General features: G+C 30.0%; 1 protein-coding gene across 3 annotated transcripts in view; it reads right to left on the bottom strand.

The window, feature by feature from the left end:
* Positions 1-22,148, bottom strand: part of LOC145291414 (uncharacterized) — an 879,668-nt gene that overhangs the window by 131,582 nt on the left and 725,938 nt on the right. For all 3 annotated transcript variants that reach the window (XR_013869410.1, XM_080137226.1, XM_080137236.1), the window contains 2 exons: positions 17,822-17,964; positions 5,061-5,361 (listed from right to left, as the gene is read on the bottom strand). Coding sequence is in view for 2 of the 3 variants with exons in the window: in XM_080137226.1 (XP_079993352.1) it covers positions 5,061-5,361; positions 17,822-17,964 (444 nt within the window). In the remaining variant the exon portion in view is untranslated. The remainder of the gene's footprint in view (positions 1-5,060; positions 5,362-17,821; positions 17,965-22,148) is intronic.

The following is a 22,148-nucleotide window of genomic DNA, read 5'->3' as shown; positions in this document are numbered from 1 at the left end:
GTATGAGTCATTTTTAAAAAACTTTTTTAAATCATTACTATGTATTGCGTCCAATATAATATAATAATAAATACGAAATCTGCATTAATCAAAATATATTTAAGCGTATTTTATGACCGGGCAATGTCAGGTGGCTTACTGGTTATTAAATAGAGGTGAAATTTGTTGTAATCATATGACATTTTATATATATATATATATATATATATATATATATATATATATATATATATATAGTGTATCACAAAAGTGAGTACACCCCTCACATTTCTGCAGATATTTAAGTATATCTTCATGAGACAACAATGAAAAAATGACACTTTGACATAATCAACAGTAGTCGGTGTGCAGCTTATATAACACAGTTAATTCATTTTCCATTCAAAATAACTCAAAATATAACAATTAAAAGAAAAACACCTGCCAATAAAAGTGAGTACACCCCTAAGAACCTACACCCCTAAATGTTCAAATTGAGTACTAAGTGTTATTTTCTCTCCATAATGTCATATGACACATTAATGTTATTAGGCCCATCTGTGCATAGGGAGCAGGTGTGTTCAAATTTGTAGTGCAGCTCTCTCATACTGGTCACTGAAAGTTCCAACATGGCATCACATGACAAAGAACTCTCTGAGGATCTTAAAAGACGGATTTTTGCCCTACATGAAGATGGCCAAGGCTACAAGAAGATTGCCAACACACTGAAACTGAGCTGCAGCATAGTGGCTAAGATCATTTAGCATTTTAAAAGAGCAGTGTTCACAGATCACGCCTCGGGTAGGTTGTCCAAAAAAGCTGAGCGCACATACTGAGCATCACATCCAAAAGCTTTCTTTGAAAGATCAGCGTAGGAGTGCTGTTAGCATTGCTTCAAAGATTGAAGAGGGAAGGGAGTCAGCCTGTTAGTGCTCAGGTCATATGCCGCACTCTACATCAAATTGTGTGCATGGCTGTCACCTCAAGAGGAAGCCTCTTTTAAAGATGGTACACAAGAAAGCCCGCAAACAGTTTGCTGAAAACATGTCAACAAGACACATGGATTGCTGGAACCATGTCCTATGGTCTGATGAGATGAAGATTACTTTGTTTGGTTCTGATGGCTTCAAGGATGTATGGCGGAGACCAGGCGAAGAGTACAAAGATAAGTGTGTCATGCTTCTAGTCAAGCATGGTTGTATGAATGTCGTTGTCTAGGGCTGCATGAGTGCTGAAGGTGTTGGAGAGTTATATTTCATTCAGGGAAACATGAACGCCAACATGTACTGTGAAATACTGCAGCAAAGTATGATCCACTCCCTCCAGAAACTGAGTCGCAAGGCAATGTTCCAGCATGACAATGACCCAAACACACCTCCAAGACGACTATTGCTTTACTGAAGAGGCTGAGAGTAAAGGTAATGGACTGACCAAGCATGTCTCAAGACTTGAACCCAATAAAACATCCTTGGAGGATCCTCAAGCGAAAGATGGAGGTGCACAAACTCAAATATCCACCAGCCTAGCGATGTCGTCATGGAGGAGTGGAAGAGCATTCCAGTAGCTACCCGTGAAGCTCTGGTAAACTCCATGGTTAGGAGAGTAAAGACAGTTCCGGATAATGATAGTTGCCATACAAAATATTGACAGTTGACATAGTGTATGTTAATATTAAGAACTTTCCCTAACGAGTATACTCACTTTTGTTGTAGGTGTTTAACTTTTAATGGTTATATTTTAAGTTATTTTGAGGAGAAAATAAATTAATCCTGTTATATATACTGCACACAGACTACTGTTCATTGTGTTAAAGTGTCATTTTGTCAGTGTTGTTTCATGAAGAGATATACTTAAATAACTGCAGAAATGTAAGGGATATACTCACTTTTGTGATACACTGTATATATTATTATTTAGTGTAATTATTTATACAAACATATTTGTAGATATTTTGCGGTGCATTTTTTTCTCAGAAAGAAATATCAAACATTTACTTATTTTATAGGCCACCACATAAAAATCATTGATTTAAAAGTAATTTAATTCAGCTTTTGCGTGTTATTATATTGTAGCAGTAAAATTCAATAATTCGCTATGGAATTTTATTGTGTCAATATATTATATAAATTTGAACATTTCCTTTGCCAATCAATATTACAAACAAACACACACACACACACGCACACACACACACACACACATATATATTGTATCCATAATTATTATTACATTATTATGACAGATACTTAAAAGATGATATTATACATCAATTTTGAATATATCTTAAGAATAGAGGAAATATTACACTGGGAAACAATTTTTCAGGTCATATGCCGCAACAATTTTTTACTTTTTGAATGTTGTTTAGATTTTTACAACTGATTTAGAGTATTTTGTACTTTTTAATCAGGAAATGGTATCCGTTTTTTGCCATCAGGTCAGGTTTTTGTCCTAAGTTGATTAAAAAATCAGATCTTGCGACAAAATCGATTACATTTTGTAGCATTATCTGCTGATTTTTGTCAATGCACATTCTAAATATGTGTTTAAGAGAAAAAATATTTTGCCAACAACATATATTGATTACCTGATAGAAACATCGATTACTATAAATTGAATGATGAGTATTGATAAAGGTAAGTACATGTAAATTACATGCCACTTCACCATTGTTCCAACTTCAAGGCTTGAAGTTTTGTTTCTTCAAACTCCTGAAATACTCAGCAGCAGGGAGATCTCTCTTCAGATTCCAACAGTAGTCAGCCATCATGACTAAATTCCAGCGAACCTGATACCTAGTCTCCATCTCTTTCAGGTTCTGATGGAATCTCTCTTCCCCTTCTCGTTACTCAATTAACCCATGTTTTCAGAAAACCAGTCCATATGTGAAAATAGATAGTGCATCCTAATGCTCATATTTCAGTCCAGGTTTTGTGTAATTTCTGGCCTTATTGCTGCCAAGAAAGTTCTCCACTACCAGAACAAATGCCTTCTATGCTTTCAGTTTCACTTCGTTCATTGAGTTTTCAAACTCCGGATCTCTGATGAGCTGCTAGATCAAAGATGCCAGATTTCAACTTCTCCATAGTCAATCCTGAAAAAGTCCGGCACAAGTAAGTGAAGCAGTTACCATTCTTGTCCAAAGCCTTGATGAACTGCTTCATTAAGCCAATGTTAATGTGCAGCAACGTGAAGAGTATTCTGTCTATGTCCACCAGAGGGTCGTTGATGACGTTTCTTTCTTTGAAAGCCACCAATTCCTCTCACATAGACCAGTCATTCTTTGTGTATGTTTATCACCAATTATTAGAAGATTTTGAGATTTTATGACTTCAAACTGATCCATTTTCCACATAACCACCCTGCACTATCAGACTGAAATACTTCTTGTCATTAAAATAATCATTTGCAATCAAAACATCACATTTTACCTACACAAACATCTTCTAAAATGCTCTATACATGTGTACATGTGAACAAAAACGTAAAAAACAGCATGTAGCCCTAGCTCCAAAACTTTCCATGATTGAACAAAATTAATGTGAGTTTTGGATTCAGCGCATCAGATTCGTCCTAAATCAGCTGAAAAACGCAGACAACAAATTTGTTGTTGACCAGTGTTATTTCATTTGTTTTACAGTGCTTGTAGTTGAAATAAATAATATATCCTTTAATTTTAATTGAGGGTGATGAGCCAGAAAGATTTCTGAATATAGGTCAGGTGGAATTTCCATTATTTAAAAGTATAGTTTTATATCAAAGAGAATATTAATGATGATTGTGAATACAGTGAGAAATAAATTTCCTCATTATCAAGCTATTTAACTATGAGATTAAAACGCAACCGATCTGCACACCTATCTCCTTTTTTACCTCCCCGCTCTCTCTCTCTCTCCCGATATATATAAAATCAACTCAAAAGCAGAACAGATCTGATCCTAGACAGCAGATCGTGCACATATGTCGAGCTCGATATCCCTTAAGATAGAACTTCCTCACAATAATAAATAATTCAGATAAGCCCCTTTAATTATCTATCATATATACATATATGTGTGTGCGTGTGTGTGTGTGTGTGCGCGCGCGCGTGTGTTTGTCTGTGTCTGTGTGTGTAAATTTAGATAGTATTTATTTTGTAAAACATTCTTGATTAAATTTGACTGCTCAGAATCATATATGACTTACACGTACTTGAATTTGAAGTTACTTATTCTTAATTACATCGTCATCAGTCAAATTTAATGCAAAATGCCAAATATGCATACATGATTTTATTTTAAGCATACATATTCTGTTTCTTGATATGTCTGCCTAAAGATTAATATATAGATATTTTTATCCGAATTTGTCCAAATTTTATGTATGTACTTGTGGTTTTTTTTCTATTATTCTCAATATTTTTTCATGATCTATTATTTCCTCACTTCAGATGCAATCAGATAATATCACCTCAGCAAAACAATTACTGGATAATACTTCAAAATGTACGAAAAGAACCTAAAACAACAAATAATATCCCAAAATAATAGAAGCGTAAAGTTGTACGTGATCATAAGTGATTCATTTTACAATAGTGAATCTCATGACAAACATGTGAATTATGTGTTCACAAAATGATACAATGTGATATATTTTACAAGTGACCAACATAGAAGCAGTTACAAATATAACAGGAGGTGATCATTTGAATTCAAGTGATCGTATTACAATTTAAGCCAGTGGAGAAGGAAATTTGAAAGAAAACTGATTGCAGCTACAATGAGGAAATCCACGTTCATAAAAATCTATGTAAATTTTCATAACAAAATTACTCAAGTCTACTAAATCGCATTTATCTTTGTATTTATCTTTGACCCTTAAGATGTTAGCGTTTTATATTATAGCGGATTTTTTTCAAGGTTGATTTCTAAAACATTGCAATAACATACCTATAATATACATTTTCCTAATAAAACTACAACATTAATATATATATATATATATATATATATATATATATATATATATATATATATATATATATATATATATATATATAGGATGAATGATCTTTTAGAAGAAGCTGAGCAGATAATAACTACCTGTATTTGCAAGAATTGCTGATGCTGGAGAAACAGTAGAGAGACTCTCTGGCTCCCTTAGATTTTCGGCCTCTAAACATATTGGAGCAGACTTTGTGACCGGACTAGTGGTATGGCTATTGTTGGTAGTGGCCGTCAAATGGCAAGAGTTGGCGGAATCATTATTATTATTACTGGGGTATCGCTTAGTTCTTTTTTTCTTCAGAAAATGAGCAAAACCCCTCTTCCAGGTAGAAGATTTAACAGCAGCTTTCTTCTGTTCATGGGTTGGTTCAAAAGTTATTGAGTTCTTCATAGCTTTCTGAAATTTGAAAAAAAGAGAGAGAAATCAAGTAAAAGGGCAAAAAGCTTTTGACAGGGAGGGATTTGCGAAGAGACAAGATAGAGGAAAAGAAAGAGAGAGAGAGAGAAATAGTGAGTGAGTGAGTGAGTGAGTGAAAGATCCAGAAAGAAAGATAGAAAGATAATAAAAAAAATTAAATTGTCCTTCAAGTATATTTTCTTTTGCCGAGAGTGTAATAAAATATTTGAAGAGTTAAAAAAAATGATTAAAGTTGAGACAAGCACAGCAGTTGTAGTAGTTTTAGCAGTAGCAGCCGTTGTAAAACTATCAATAGTTGTGTGACTAATTGCAGAATTTCCTAGTTAATCAATGACTAAAACTTTCTAAAAAATTTGTTTTGATTAGTGGTTTTATTTTTTGTCTTTTTATTCACATCCATCTTTTCTAGGTTTTGCACACACACACACACACACACATATATATATATATATATATATATATATATATATATATATATATATATATATATATATATATATATATATGCATATTTCTTTAAATAATATAGAACTTTTGTTGGAATATCTTGATAGATATCTGCACAAGTTGTTTTTTTATATGAATCCTTATTTCAGGTAGAAACTGGCGGAGAATTTCACCATGATTACGATTTCATGTCCTATGGGTGTGATGATAATTCTATGAATATTCATTTCAGTAAATTTGTTAGAAAAAGTTTCATAGATTTCTCCATTAAATTTTTTCGAAAATGTTTAAATGCTTTACGATACGCATACCTCTTTGAAGATGGTCTCTGATTAAATCGAAAATACCTGGAATTGTAATAACGGAACTGTCTCCATCAAATTTACTCCAAAAGTGTAAATACATATATATATATATATATATATATATATATATATATATATATATATATATATATATATTAACTTCATAATACACATACCTCTTCGAAAATGGTCTGTGATTAGATTGAACATGCTTGAAATTGTAATCATAGAACTTTCAAAGTCTGTTCCCATCTGAAACAAAGACTCTGATCAGGAAACTTGAACAGGTCTTTACCAGATGTTGTTAAGAACCGTGTCTATATTATTTAACGATATATATATATATATATATATATATATATATATATATATATATATATATATATATATATATATATATATATATACTCATAGTATGTTATTATGTATTATTCTGCTTTTTTGTCATTGCTAAATTTGGTCATAGCATTAGAAACAACTGGAAATAAGTAAAGAATACCACCAATTGTAAAATCCTGTACAAGTTTAATTTTTCAATTTGTGGTATTTTCTGTTTATTCCTAGCACCATGGGCTAAATAAATCATTTGTTTAATGATATTGCCCACATAAACATAGGCATAAAAGACAGCATAATACATTGTGTGAATATACATATATATATATATATATATATATATATATATATATATATATATATATATATATATATATATAGTCATGAATTGCATGTATGTATGAATGTAATTAATATGCTTTTCAGTTTAAATTTTTTACAATTGTTTGTTTCTTCTGATTTTAGTAAGAAAGAGAGAGAGAAAGAAAATATGTATATATTCTGAGGGGATTAAAAAAAGCAACGTGCACTTAAGAAAAACACCACTGAAAAATACGCAGGATACAACAACAAAAAATAAATAACAATAACAAGTCAAATACTTCCTTTGCTATTTACCTGCTCTAAAAGGCCTGATGGTGCTAATGATGGCAAGAAAAGATAAAAATAAAATTGGCAAAACACAAACAATTTTAGAAAACAAAGAAAGAAAGAAAGACAGCAATATAATTTCAAATAATACACATTCAAGTGAAATAAAGAAAAAAACTATATACGTGCGTGTGTATAGAAAAGTGAGTGTGTATGTGTGCACGCACTGACATGTAGTTTCTCGTCAGTTTTATGCATGGTTTTGTTACTGTTTTATATATATATATATATATATATATATATATATATATATATATATATATATATATATATATATATATATATATATAGTTGTTTTAAGGATGTTTTCAATATCATTATAGTTAGGTCCTACAATTTGACCAAATATTTTCTGCTTTAGTTATTTTTAGTCTTTTATCTGAGAAACAATAATGAATTATTTCTTAATATTAAAACCAATATATCTTTACTACATAATAATACTATCTATGTTTTCGTATTTATTTGTGTTTTTGGAGGGTGTTTGTCTGAAAGCACCAATACACACACACACACACACACACACACACACACACACACACACACATATATATATATATATATATATATATATATATATATATATATATATATATATATATATATATATATATAAAAAAATAAGGCAAAAATATACACAATTTCTGGGACAATCACCATAATTTTAAAGCCATAAGCAATGACAAGAAGTAATACAGAGACAGTTTTATGAGCAAATAGACATCATCTGAATATCATTTGTTGCATTAATATTAAGATAACTTTATCTGTGATCATAGGCATCAATTCATAAGAGTTATTTTAAAATTATTAATATCTCAAATGGTGATGTATCTATTTGTTAAGATACATATTCCTGAATTTTCAAATGTATATTACTTTTTGAGAGGACAAACATTTTTTTTTAAATATGCATTTCAAATATTCATATTTACTCCCAAAAGGAAGCCAATGTAGATTTTAAACTTTCCAGGATATGGAATATGAGAGCATTTCTTTTTTAATCAAAACATCTGAAATTTTCTGATGAAAAATTATAATTTAAGTTTGCAATTAGGCTTAGGGCCTCATATGTATAATTATCTGGACCACCTGTGGCTCGTTGGTTCAGTATTTGTTCTATATATTACTAAATATTTGATAATTCCTTGATGGTTTCATAAATATTTGGAACTTTAAAGTTACGATTGTTCAAACAAACATGCACACCCACATATTGTTAGTATTATATACAGCATCAACAGCCAGTAGATACGGCTGCTGTTGTGCCTGCTTTCAAACAAATACAAATATTTATAAAACTTTCTTGTGATGTAATAATAGACTCCTTCTATCTACCCCCTTCTCTCTCTTTCTTTCTGTACATTCTCTCTTAGTTCTCTTTCTCCCTCCTTTCTCTTTCCCTTACCCTATATATTTTCCTTACCTTATCTCTCCACTCTCTTTTGTTTTTCTCTTTTAATTATTTACATCATTCAATACTTCCCACCACTCATCTTATAATTCACCCTTTAATTATGTCAGTCACCCATCTTTCAACAATCTAAAGCCTTCATGTTGAGATGAAAACTATGCACGGTTACAAGATAACAGTTGATTCGTTTTAAAGTTTATTATACACAAAAATATAAACATATCCACATATCTTACTTTATATATGTAGCACTCAGCATATCTGCTAGGTAGCAAAATGAGTATAATACCTCCATGATGCCCTTGCCCATTTAAACTACTGTATAAGGGTGGCTCTTAATTGGGCATACTAGTTCTAGACATCTTTTACATTTGAAGTCTGAGTTATTATTAACAATGTTGTAATCTGATTCTAACAAACGTTAGTATACTTTCTTTCTCTCTTTTTAGTAAAGTAAAATAAACACATCTATTAAAATATTCAAAAATATCTTTACATATATAAAGTTAGATATGTGGATATGTTTATATTTTTGTGTATAATAAACTTTAAAACTAATCAACTGTTGTTATCTTGTAACCGTGCACAGTTTTCATCTCTACATGAACATAGTTTTTGAATCATGCATTTACATAACAGATGCTCAAATGGGACTAATGTGTCTTTTATAATGCCTTACATCCATTTGAAACATGTAGATACTCTTTAAATTTGGTAAATCTTTCTTACTAAGTCTCTAATACCTATGGTTTGAATTCCATGTAAATATGATGTATTCGAATTTCCAGGAAAAGAGCTATTTTATGATCTTCATAAAATAATCAAAATATATGCAAACTAAAATTAAAACATATCTAATTACTAATGTGTCATTAGTTTTGCAAGATCAAAATCTATGATAGACCTTACTCTTGGTAATAATTAGGATGGCTGTAGCATATCATTGAACATCTGTTATGTAAATGCATGATTCAAAAACTACTGTTTTATGAAACTTGAAACATAGATAGTAGGCATGAAGGAGTGTCTTATGAGTGATGTTTGATTTATGTTTTAGGAGATCAAAGAGGGCCAAAAAGCTGCTGAAACAGCTCATGATATCAATGAAGCGTTTGGCCAAGGAATCACTACTGAACGCACAGTACAATGGTGGTTTAAGAGATTTCATGGTGCAGACGAGAGTTTTGAAGATGATGAGCATAATGGTCGGCCATTGGATGTTGACAACGATCAATTAAGAGCCTTAGTCGAAGCTAATCTACGCACAAGAACTGTTCAAGAACTTGCTTCTGAATTAGATGTAATGAATACAACGATTTTCAATTACTTGAGAGAGATTGGAAAGACAAAAAAACTTGATAAATGGGGAGAGTCACGAATTGAAGACAGAGTTAAATCCAAAAGAGGTCATGCTAAATGTTTGGTGGTTTGCAACCAGTCTCATCCATAACAGTTTTTTGAATGCAGGCAAAACCATTACGGTGAAGAAGTATTGTCACCAAATGGATCAAATGCATCAGAAACTTCAACAACAACACCCAGCATTAATCAACAGAAAAGGGCTAATTCTCCTTTATGACAATGTCCGAACGCACGTTGCTAAACAAACCTTGCAGAAGTTGAACGAATTGGACTACAAAACTCTGTCTCATCCATCATACTCCTTAGACGTCTCACCTACCGACTACTATTTTTTCAAACATCTCGACAACTTTCAGCATGAGAAATGCTTAAAAAATCTAAGCGATATCAAAAACGCGTTCAACGACTTCATCTCAACCAGAATGCAAGATTTTTATGTTACTGACATAAATACACTTGTTTTGCCTTGGCAAAAGTGTGTTGTTCGTGGTGCTTATTTCGATCAATAAATTTTTCTTTGAGTCGAGACATGTTCATCTGAATTTAAAAGTTAAAAACCACAAGAACTTTCTTGTCAACCTGATCATTTATCACCAGTTTCCAAAAAAAAAAAAAAATTTCAATAACAATAGTCAAAGGTTTGTGTGTGTCATTTTCGTGACGAATCTAGGATTTCAAAGATTTTTGGTCACATGATGTAGAGTAATGAATGTGATTTTAAGATCATGAATGTGCATAATGTAAGCTCATTTTTCTTTGAGGCAGCAATATTCTATCTGATGATCTGCATAGATGAAAGTGTAGCAAAATATATCACAAACTCTTTGGAACTTGGAACTAAATTCTTTATTCAATTTAAGAGTGGAGAATATTTTAATACCGATATTTATGTATCGACTAATCTCATGTATGATGTTTTTTCTTGATTTAATTGGCTCTCTAGAATGTATAAGAATTGTTTCAGTCCAAACTGAACTCTTGGGGCATATGTAATTTCAATTAAGAATTTTGGCAAACATGTTTCTTCATGAATCCATATGTCGCATAAATATATTAAAATGTAAATAACATTATTTTCTTTATATTTGATCAGCATAAGTAGATTAAATTACTCTATTTAGAGATAGCTTAAAAGTTTAACTTCAAAACGATTGTCATCCAATATCAGGTTATTATCAGATTTGTAAAACATCTCCATTATTGAAATCACTTTAAAATTTTACTTTATAAACGCATGTTTCTGCAAAATTTCCACACTTTTGAAGACAACACGTGTCATGCCACAAAAGTAAGTTTATCCCCCTCCACACACACACACACACACACACACACACACACACGCATATATATATATATATATATATATATATATATATATATATATATATATATATATATAATATAAGGAACAGAAACAATAAAGACATAAATACATAAAGACATAAATATGTGTATTACTTAAGAAGTGATGCACGACTAGTGATGAAACTTTTACTGAATAAAGATTAGGGTATACTTCATAAATATTACACAATGTTAACAGATTTTACATGATAGTTTCTTTAAATAATAAAGATTAAATGTTCTCGGACAAAAGTTTAGGAACGATATTAATAATTCGCAAAACTGTTAATTTACAAGGTTAAAAAAACTCAATGGAGCGTTTCAACAGTAACTAAAAGTTCATTTATCATTCGAACTTTATTTTTAAGCAATATAGAAAATCCTACATGCAAAATGCTCTTTTGAAGAAAAAAAATAAGTCATTAACTATCAAGAAAAAAGTCAATTTCTGAATTTCTGATATTGTTCATTGTGTAAAGAATGTCTATAAAAACTTTTTGGAAACTGCTACATCAATTGCCTTTAAATTTAATGAAAGGCCAGATAAGATCTCAGAAAAACAGTTGCTCTCACTCGCAGGTAAAAAAATGTAGTATTGCATGCCTGTATTCCTGCTTTGAAACCTCTCGTTTTAAAGTGGAGTATGTTGTTTGAATTTACAGAGAATAGAATGCAGTTCATTTCAGTGAAGAGTTCAAGTTTAATATATTTGGTTCTGATGACAAAACTTACGTACGCCATAGAACAGGTGAAAGGCTGTCCTCTAAACGTGTCAAGAAACCCGTTAAGTTTGGTGGCAGCATCTACAGGAGTTAGCCTTCTTCAGTATCATGTGGTACCAAGATTACATTATAATCTTTATAAATCTCATCTTATTTTCAAGTTTTGCTACAAGGCTCATAAGGTTATGGCTTTATTTGAACAAAAAGGAATTGTCCTAATGAAGCAGCCAGCCCAAAGACTTGATCTGAGTCTAATAGAAAATGTATGGAAGATAATTGGAGAAAGAAATGCAAAAAATGAACAGGATCATCTATGGGAGTTATTGAAAGACGAATAAGGGGGAATTACTGTTGATTTTTGTAAGAAATTAATTAGATTATGTGGTCGACGATGAGGAGAAGTCATTGAATATAAGGGGGTGGTTAACAAATATAACATATCGTTGATATTTAGTTCACAATCAAATATTAACTAGATTGTCCCTTAATTTTTGTCCTCCGTCTCGTTTTGATCATTATTTTTAAGAAAACTATTATGTAAATTTTTGTAACATTATATATTTATGCATTACACTCTAATCTTTATTCAGTAAAAATTTCATTGCTAATCATGCATTACTTTTTAAATGATAAACATAGTAATGTATTTGTTGTTTTTGTTCCCTATATTATAGTCGGTACAGTATATATATATATATATATATATATATATATATATATATATATATATATATATATATAAAGAGAGAGAGAGAGAGAGAGAGAGAGAGAGAGAGAGAGAGGGAGACTAATTTTGCTTGTTTTATTCTGCTTGTTGGATGTACACAATAGGGTTTTATGTCATAACAACGTTATATCTGCTGCATGAGCAATTAATTTAAAGACACAACTGTCGAAATTGCTCAGTAAATATGGTAGCAACATTGTTGGGTGATCTTTGTTGTTAACGACTGTGTATATGCACCTATGTTTGTATATGTCAATGTACATGTGAATCTTAAATATACAACATGTATAAGTATTTACTAATATAAAATTAATACGGAGCACTCAATATAAATACAACTTACAGTACCGATTTAGCAATATTTTCTGAAAATTAGCTTTAAATAACATTTATGTAATTATCTATTCTGGGTCGTAGTTTTTGGTACTGCATAGAGCCCCAGATTATGTAACAACATGGTAGGTCAATCATTCGTTGATTTAATTATATGGTCATTGATATAAAAAAAAATCAGACTTAGAGCACTCTTCCTTTTTTCTGCTTTTTTGAGTCTAACCGCTGAGGGAGCTACATGTTTCCAGAATACCTTTCTCTTTTTCCTCTTTTTGCTTCTTCATGTCAGTTGAATAAATTCTTTTCAAAAATTTTATCTTATATTCATCAGTAATCATCTTGTCAGATATTTATATTCACAAAAACGGTAATGAGTGTTCGTACATGAGAAATAAATGCAGGCTTTTCCTCAGATTTTGATATTTCAAATAAAGTTATTTAATTTTCCCATAGTATGTAAAGGAAATGAGAAGATGGTTACTTCGGAATGTCCTGTTCTCTAAGATCTGGGAAATCATCAATTTCTGTTGATTAATATACAGTCCTGAAATGATTTATTTAATATGTTATTGCAATTCAAAATTTTACATTCAAATATATTATGCAATTCACTTGTGCAACAAAGGCAGAACCAACTTTAGGACAATATGACAGAAGTATGTGAATCGGAACCTGCAATAATTTACTTTGCACAGGACTTTAATATATAGTGCATTGTTAAAAAACACTAGTTTAAAAAATTGTGTGTCTTAAATATTTAATCAAATTGCAATTTTTCTTGTGTTTTTTGCAATGTGAAATATATGCCTTTTTTTAAATGTTTTTAAAATAAAAGAAAATAATTTGATTACACACATTTATTCGATCAGGAGGGTAAAAATCAAATTCGTATTAATCATAAAACAGGATATAATTTCTTTAACCGGCTTGATTATGTTGGTCTCGAGATTCTTTCATAATCATGTATTTATAAGAAGAACCATTTGAAGCTTGCTAATATCCATAAGTAAATGGGATGCTACAAAGCCAACAGGATTCGAATTTGGCAAACCCAGTTCGTAAGTAAACATCATTATCCAGTTCACCAATGCTATGTTTATTAGAGTATATATCTGTTGTCTTGTGTAAATATTTTTTTGGAAGATATATTTTTATTGGTGTATGTAAAAGTAGATTGATAATTTCGCAAAAAACTAATAAATTTTAGTTTGATATATTTTCTTAAATCTGATAAATAGTTAAAATTTTGTAATTTTCACCATAAAGTTTTATCTTACGCTGCGCTTATTATGGAGATATAACCACAATATCCCATTCAGGATGACTTTGATCATCATAAAACTATTTTTATGCAATATCTAGTGTTACTGAAAAGGGCCATGAATTGAATAAGCTATTTTAATATGGCAGAATAGATAAAACTATTTTCAAAATCACATCACCATGAGCAGAAATAAAAATAAAATGGTGGACATATTCTTTTTCTTTACAGATTTTCAATGAATTGCCATATAAGTGCTAAATTTACAAAATATATATGTATCAATTTTGCAAAGTTAATTAATTTAAAAATATATTAACTTTTTTTTAATAAAAATGTTAATAATTTACCAATGCACGAATCCAATGAGTACAGATATCATTGTTTAAAATTATTATGTCTGTTTCCTGAGCTGTTTGTTTTCTGATCTGAATCATATTGAATACTACTGAAGTAATAATTTTAATTTGTATTTTCACTGCAACTTTGTTCAACATCCTTGTTGAATACATATAAAAAATGTTAAAATAATGTTGTAAGCTCGTGGTTTTTACTATTGTGTCCTCCAATGGCAAAACCGGCAAAAAGATCTACCAAATTTGTAATAAGTGTCTAAATTATTAATTACAAAGAATGTAATTTATGCGCAGTTTTTGTCAGGTTGATACAGCTTTATTATTAATCAAGTTTTAAAAGTTAGATTATGTTAATTCAAATAATTAAATAAAACCATTTTTTTTATTGTATCTATGAATAAATATAAATTAACTATATGTTTTTTCTTTAGAAGAATTGTCTTTTTTGTTTAGAAGATCTGGCTTGCCAAAAATGAATTTGCATTTAATGATCTGAGAGTAAATACTCTATAATAGCAATTGTTTAAAAATCATAAATTTACATGAAACCATATTTAAATTATGAGAGAATTTAATTTTCAACAGATATAAATTTATAATAATTATATTTTATTGATTCATGTCTGGATGTATAGTTTATATGCAGGTGCAATAAAGAAACAAAAGAAAAGGCATGAACAGTAAAAATCCAGCTCTACATTAGCACTAAAGGAGTAAAACATTCACATTATTTCATTCATAAAAATAAAATGTTTGATTGTGCTTAAAATAAATTAGAATAAAAAATAATTCTATTACATTACTATTTCTCATAAAATCTGACAAGAAGAATGATTTTCATCTAAAGGTCTAGATTTAAAATTAAAAATATATTTCTAAATAAAATATACTAACTTCATGGATTTATTTTGAAACTGAAAAAACACAATTAAATTATAGTGTTGAATAAAAAAACTAATAAAGGGATTTTCTTTTCAAATTTGGGTTAAAATTCAGAAGATAGGAAGTGTTGATTACTTAACTATGTTTATTTACTCATAAACTGTCTCTGTGTTAGATGGATGCATCACTGAAAGGGAGTTAAAAAAAAGAAAAGAACTTTACAATCTTCTTTGTAGAGCTGTTATTCATTCTGCACTTGTTGGGATACACAAATATAACAACCATTAGAGAAGCTTAGACTCAACTTAAAAAAGGAATGAAAAAAAAAAGAAAGTGCAAAAAGTCATATCCAAATTTCTGCAGTGTAATAATAGAAAATAAAATATAGCATTAGGCCCACGCCTAATATATATATATATATATATATATATATATATATATATATATATATATATATATATATATATATATATATATATATATATATAATCTGGGGTTAAACCAATGAAGTTTAACAAGGTTAAATAAAGAGCACACACACACACACACACATATATATATTATTCAGAATGTTCAGAATGTGAGATGAACCTATCATATATATATATATATATATATATATATATATATATATATATATATATATATATATATATATATATATATATATATATTTGCTGGAGAGCTGTAATGCAGCAAAACAGTTTTCTGTAGATAACTATATACATTATATATTATATACATGTTTTAGGTATTTTATATATATGTGCATATGTATTCACATGTATGTATATAGACATTATTTATATATGTATAAGATTTAATATAAGAATAAAATCTGACATAATGTATGAAATAATAAATTGGATATAAACAAACTACAAAATACAAAAGATAAAACCACATAAAAAAACATCTAGTAGACTAATACTTCACTTTTTTAATGAATATAAACTTCATTTATCTTAAAAGCAGTAAAATATTCTATTGGATGTTTTGATGTGTTTTTTCTTTTATATTTTGTGGTTTGTACACTTTTTCGTTTTATTTTATTTCTATACATATATATTTGTATATATACATAATATGTCTATAAGTATGTATATGTGTCTCTGTATGTGTGTAAGTGCATTTTATTTATGTGTATATATTTGTATGCGTAAGTAATTGCATATGTATTTATATATTTGTGTGAGTGTATATGTTATTATATATTTGTGAGATTTATATATTTACATATTTTTAAAAAAACTTATATTTATTTATATAATATTTATTTATATAATTTGCATTATTTTATATGCATTTTAAGTATATGTATATATGTCTACTTTTGCCTGCATGTATACATGTATGTGCCAATTGCCACAAAATACCTTATATTCCAGTAAGAAAAAAGCATCACAGTATCTTGCAAATTGAATAAACTGATGCGTTTTGTCATAATAAATGTTACACAATTTAAATGTTACATATAATTATGTTAAATGTTTATAGAATTCCTATTGAAAAATTCTTTAGACATACATGTTTTCAAATAGCGACCAATTTCTAAAATTCACTGAAATATTTCAGTGAGAATTTAAATTTGGTTAAAACATCACAGAGAGGCCACTGTCTATAGCAAATTTTGAGCAAAGGAAACGAAAAAAATGCCTGTATTTTTCTGTAAAAATTCAAAGCTTGCATGCCAAGAAGAATGGCTAAAATTCAAAGCAGTAGTGAGCATTTCCTTCGATAGCTTTCATGCATCATAAAAACCCTAGAATTTTGTTATTGTTAAAAAGGTTTTAATGTTGTCTTCTTTTTGAGGAAATATAAAATTTTAACCACGGAAAATATTTGCTAGTTTAAGGTTTTTTGTGGCATTAAAATGTTTATATTTTTTATCTCTGTTACATGTTTACAAGAAATTAAAAATATTTTTTTCTCTTCACTACCTTATTTTTTATGAAGTTTTCATTTTTCTTTGCTTTGTTCTCTTGTGAGCAAACAATTTTTTTTTGTCTACTACTGCTTTCTCATCTTTCTCTGTATCATCAAGTTTACAGTAATAAATTAGATATATTTCATATATTTTTTGTAGGGTAATATTTATTTAGAAATATATAAGCAGAAACAACATCAAAAAATAAAAATACCAAAAGAAACAAACAGTATGAATGGAAACCCTCCCACTGTTTCAGATGCAATTTTATTTTCATAAAGCTCTTTTGATGGAAGAATTGTATGCACAAATTCATATTTGGTAAACTCTATTTCAATTGTAATAATTATGATGCTGATAAATTAGCGTTACCTGCATGTGCTTTGATTTCGGAGGTTTATTTGTGACATCAGAACACAATGATGTCAGCATTTGATAGCCAGTTTTATTTGTGGGTCTGGGTATTTTGGACTTTCCCATATGTAAGTTATGTAAGGTTTCCCCTTCTTGATCATCTGAAATGAATGGAAATTCATGGAAAGTGAATAAAAGCATGAAATATATCAAATATATTGAAATATAGACAATTAGATTCAGTCTGGAGTTAAACACATTTATATTTCGTTGTATCCCATTAGATTATCAATAGTCTTATATCTTTTATAAGTTTGCATAACTCTATACAAAGTATTATAAAATCCGAATCTCTGGTACAGGATAAGTCAAATTAAAAGACACCAATCCATGGAATCGTTAATAAAATCACAGTTCTTTCTACAATCCAACTATATTTCATACAAACCTATGCCTAACTTGTCCATTCAATTTCAGTCATAAAATGCGCAACAATCTTTTCTTTTCTTTTTTTTTGCCCTGCAATAACATGCTCCAAATGTGTACTTCTGCATTACGAGTTCACGTGGATAGTAATTTTAGCTGTGATGAACCTCTTCAATCTTATATTAGGTTTGAGATAAATTTGGTTAAAACATCACAGAGAGGCCACTTATGTTTGAGATAACCCTACAAATAAAATTTAAGGTGTCCTCACATACTATCAAATAACAATAAAATAAAGGTCTCGGACATGCATAACTAAAACTTGGTGGACAAGTCAGTCATGGATTTAAGCTAATTTGCACCAATACTAAATATAGTTGGATATCAAGAAGGATTGTGAGTTTTATAAATGATTCCATGGGTGCCATTTTGGGAGGTTACCCTATATATAACTCGGATCAGAACAAAGTAATATTCGGGTAAACAACTATTATCTTATAAATTGAAACTTTATATAAGTGAAGTCTCTCGTTTATAAACTTAGTGGCTTATAGAATTTGTACTTAACTCTAATTGTAGTATATGTTTACGGAAATGGATGGCCTAGACCATAATAATAATAATGTTGGCATGCCTCGTTTACAACTTTAAATTCCAAATAACAAAATAGGATCTTGCTTTGGTGAATATGACAAAGATAGATATACTCTCATCTCTCTTTGCATATTTCTTTTTTACATCAACCAATCAGGTAACATCAAGATACAATTATCAGCAATGTCTTGGTAACAGGGATATAAAGATATATCTTTTTATTCTCAAAACACTTTGCAATTTAAACCAACACTCATCGTCAAGTAACACAACGACAATGATAAGCAGCAGTATTTGTCTGATAGCTATCAACAAACTTTACTAAACAATAGCTTCTAATCCTACCCGTAGCACCCTACCCATCATCATCATCATCCACTGTAGCAGCTATGTTCCTGAACATTTACAGAGTCATGTATTGCTGGAAGAGAGACATATAATTTCCTCAAAAAAAAAAAAAAAAAAAAACTCTTTACTCTTTTAGACACAGGTGTCTCTTTTTTGTTATTGTTATGCATTATTACACCCCATTTATTTTTATTTGCTAGTAGTAACCATTGTACATTAGAAAACTGGGCCTTGTCTATTGCCATCTGTGCCACTATTCCTGCTATAACACTATTTTTCATCGGTTATACAACTAGCAAGCTTTATATTCATATTTACACCGGTTATACAGCTAGCAAGCTTCATATTCATATTTACATTAATATCTCAGTCGAATACCTAGTACACACAAATGGTAATCCATCTAAGTACTAGCTAGGTTTTACTTCTGTGATATGATAAAAACCAGGGTAAACATGATTTGGCTATAAACGTTTGTACAAGCATCACTGTAAGAATTATTTTGAAGTAAGTGTTTATTTCATCATTATTCTGATACACTTGGTTTACACTGATGCAACTTTTTTTGAGTGACAATTTTCTTGGCCAATCTTAAGATAAGTTCAAATAAAAAAGGGTAATATTAACAGTTTGAGTAAAAGTTAAACAGCTGCAATTTATTCTAAATCAAGTAACTCATCCTTCTACTATCATTTAAAAAAACTTTCCTTTTTTGCCTGTGTGCCTAACATCAAGCAGAATTTCCATGAACAGCTTGCCATAGTTGCCACAAGATTGCTTCCCTGAAGACTACAACATGATTATTTTAAAATTTAATAAAAATAAACATTTTTCATGAACAGTCCTCATAAGTCATAAGTAAACTCCATTATTTTTAATCCTCTCATATCATTCATCATCATTCAGCCTATTGATTTCCTTTTTATATTTCAAATTTTTAAATGCACCTGTCAATATACATCTAAACACAAATATTGAATCTACTTATAAATTACATTTTTATCCGGTCCACTAGCTGAGAACACTGAAAAAGAAACAACTGAGCATACTTTTTTCAACTATAGCAAACTTTGGATGTTTTGGAATTATGTCAGTGAGGCAACTGCTCACATCAGTTCTAAGCAGTCCCTTATTCAGGATGTAGCATACATAAAGAAGATGTTGACCTGCTGTAGGCTAAGGAGAAATAAATAGTTTATTGTGATCCTGTCCATAGCTAAAATGATGGCGTGAAATTTCATGGGGTGGGATCTTTTGCTGATCAGGATCTGATTTTGTTATTCAAGCATCAATCTAAGATTAAGATTAGATGTCATAAAAAGAGATTACATGCCATGGAATTTAACAAAGATTGGGTACAATTTCAAGTTTATGCAAATGAAAGGAAGATATGATTACATATTTTTCCGGTTTAGATAGTTTCTTAGCTAGTGGAGTTAGTGGGTTCTATCCCCCCTTTTTTTATTGTTTTGATAATAAAGATACTCCAAGATTTTTATGCCCTACTTATTTTTTTGCCTTTAGCATTTCCAAAGTGTTTTTATATTGAGAGGACACCACCCATTCCCAAACTCAACCATTATGTCTTTTGCTGCCAATTAAGTCCAACTCCCATTTATATATTGACCTGCTTGTTTTCGATTCTAAACAAACCAGAAAATTGAGAGGGCGGGTCTACTCTTAGAAAGGGTTGAAAAGATCTTACTAACCTGCCCGTTATCTTATTTTATTTTCTTGTTTTATTTTTTGAGTTTTTTTTATTATCTCACTCCCTTGTCTATTTTAATGAAATTGTAAATATCATTTATAAATAAATTTCTAAGTTAAAACCATTTGAGATATTTTAAGTACAATGGTTTGTAGAGACGTATTGTGTCCATAAATATGGTATTGTGGTGACTGCTGAAGTAAGAGGAAGAAAGGATAAGTGCTTGTACAATTGTGTCAAAATGCATTCAGTTATAAGTAAGATAGAAAACGACCACTGACTTCCTCACTACCTACACTTTTGAGGACATTGTGCCATATTCATAAAAAAAAAAAAATTATTTTCAAATACAAGTTAGGAGCTAGTCAGTATGAAAGGGAGTCAGGTAAACAAGGTACACACAGTTCTCGATATCTTTGAACCTCAGCTTGATTAAAGTAGCCTCATAGCTAGCTGAGTGAATGATTCTTGTCTCGTTTTATAGAGATCTTCTAAAATGCCCACTCACATTTTTATTTAGCTCTTGGTCTCTTGAGTTATTTTTTATCTTGGGAAGACACCGTCCACTCCACAACTCCATCCCTATGTCATTTCCTCACACATGTCCTACTCCCACTTAGAGACTGGCCTGCTTGTTTTCGGTTCGAATGAAACTTGAAACAGTTAATGATTTACTTTTAGAAAAGATAAGAGCATCTTACTAATCTGTTCTGCTTTTATTTGGTTTCTTTATTAATCCTTTTTATCCTCCTTTCCATTTTTTTTATAAAATTGTAAATATATTTTTCACTAATAAGAGTTATCCAAACCATTGAAGATATTTTAAATAAGGTAGCCTATACAGTAAATGCGGTATTGTGGTGACTGCTGAAATTAAAGTGATGGACGGATGGTGAAAGAATGAAAGGTATATTTTCAAGAATTTATTTAATCAGAAGTAGAATAAACAGAAAATGACCCCTACTACTCAGACTTTTGATGGCTTTGTGTCTAATCTGTAAATAAAATACCTTTTTATTATATTTGTGAATAAATAAATAAAAGTATTCTAAGGAGGCTATCCCAAAGGAATTATCTCCTTTAAAAATAGGAGAGATGGGTTTATCATCTGACATCTGGCATATCCTTACACACAGAATGCTAATGGATCCAATCAGGCATTTTTTATAGTTAATTGTCACAAGCCATTAACGCCTTTGTCATGTTCAGAAATGAAGACAACCCTCATTAAGCTCGATCTCGTGTTACATCCAATCTTCTTGGGAAAGT

Source organism: Euprymna scolopes, chromosome 2 (genome assembly GCF_053919585.1).
Source record: "Euprymna scolopes isolate OS-2025 chromosome 2, ASM5391958v1, whole genome shotgun sequence".
NCBI classification, from domain to species: Eukaryota; Metazoa; Mollusca; class Cephalopoda; order Sepiida; family Sepiolidae; genus Euprymna; species Euprymna scolopes.
The sequence above is the reverse complement of the archived record's forward strand: the minus strand, read 5'-3'. Positions and strand labels throughout refer to the sequence as shown.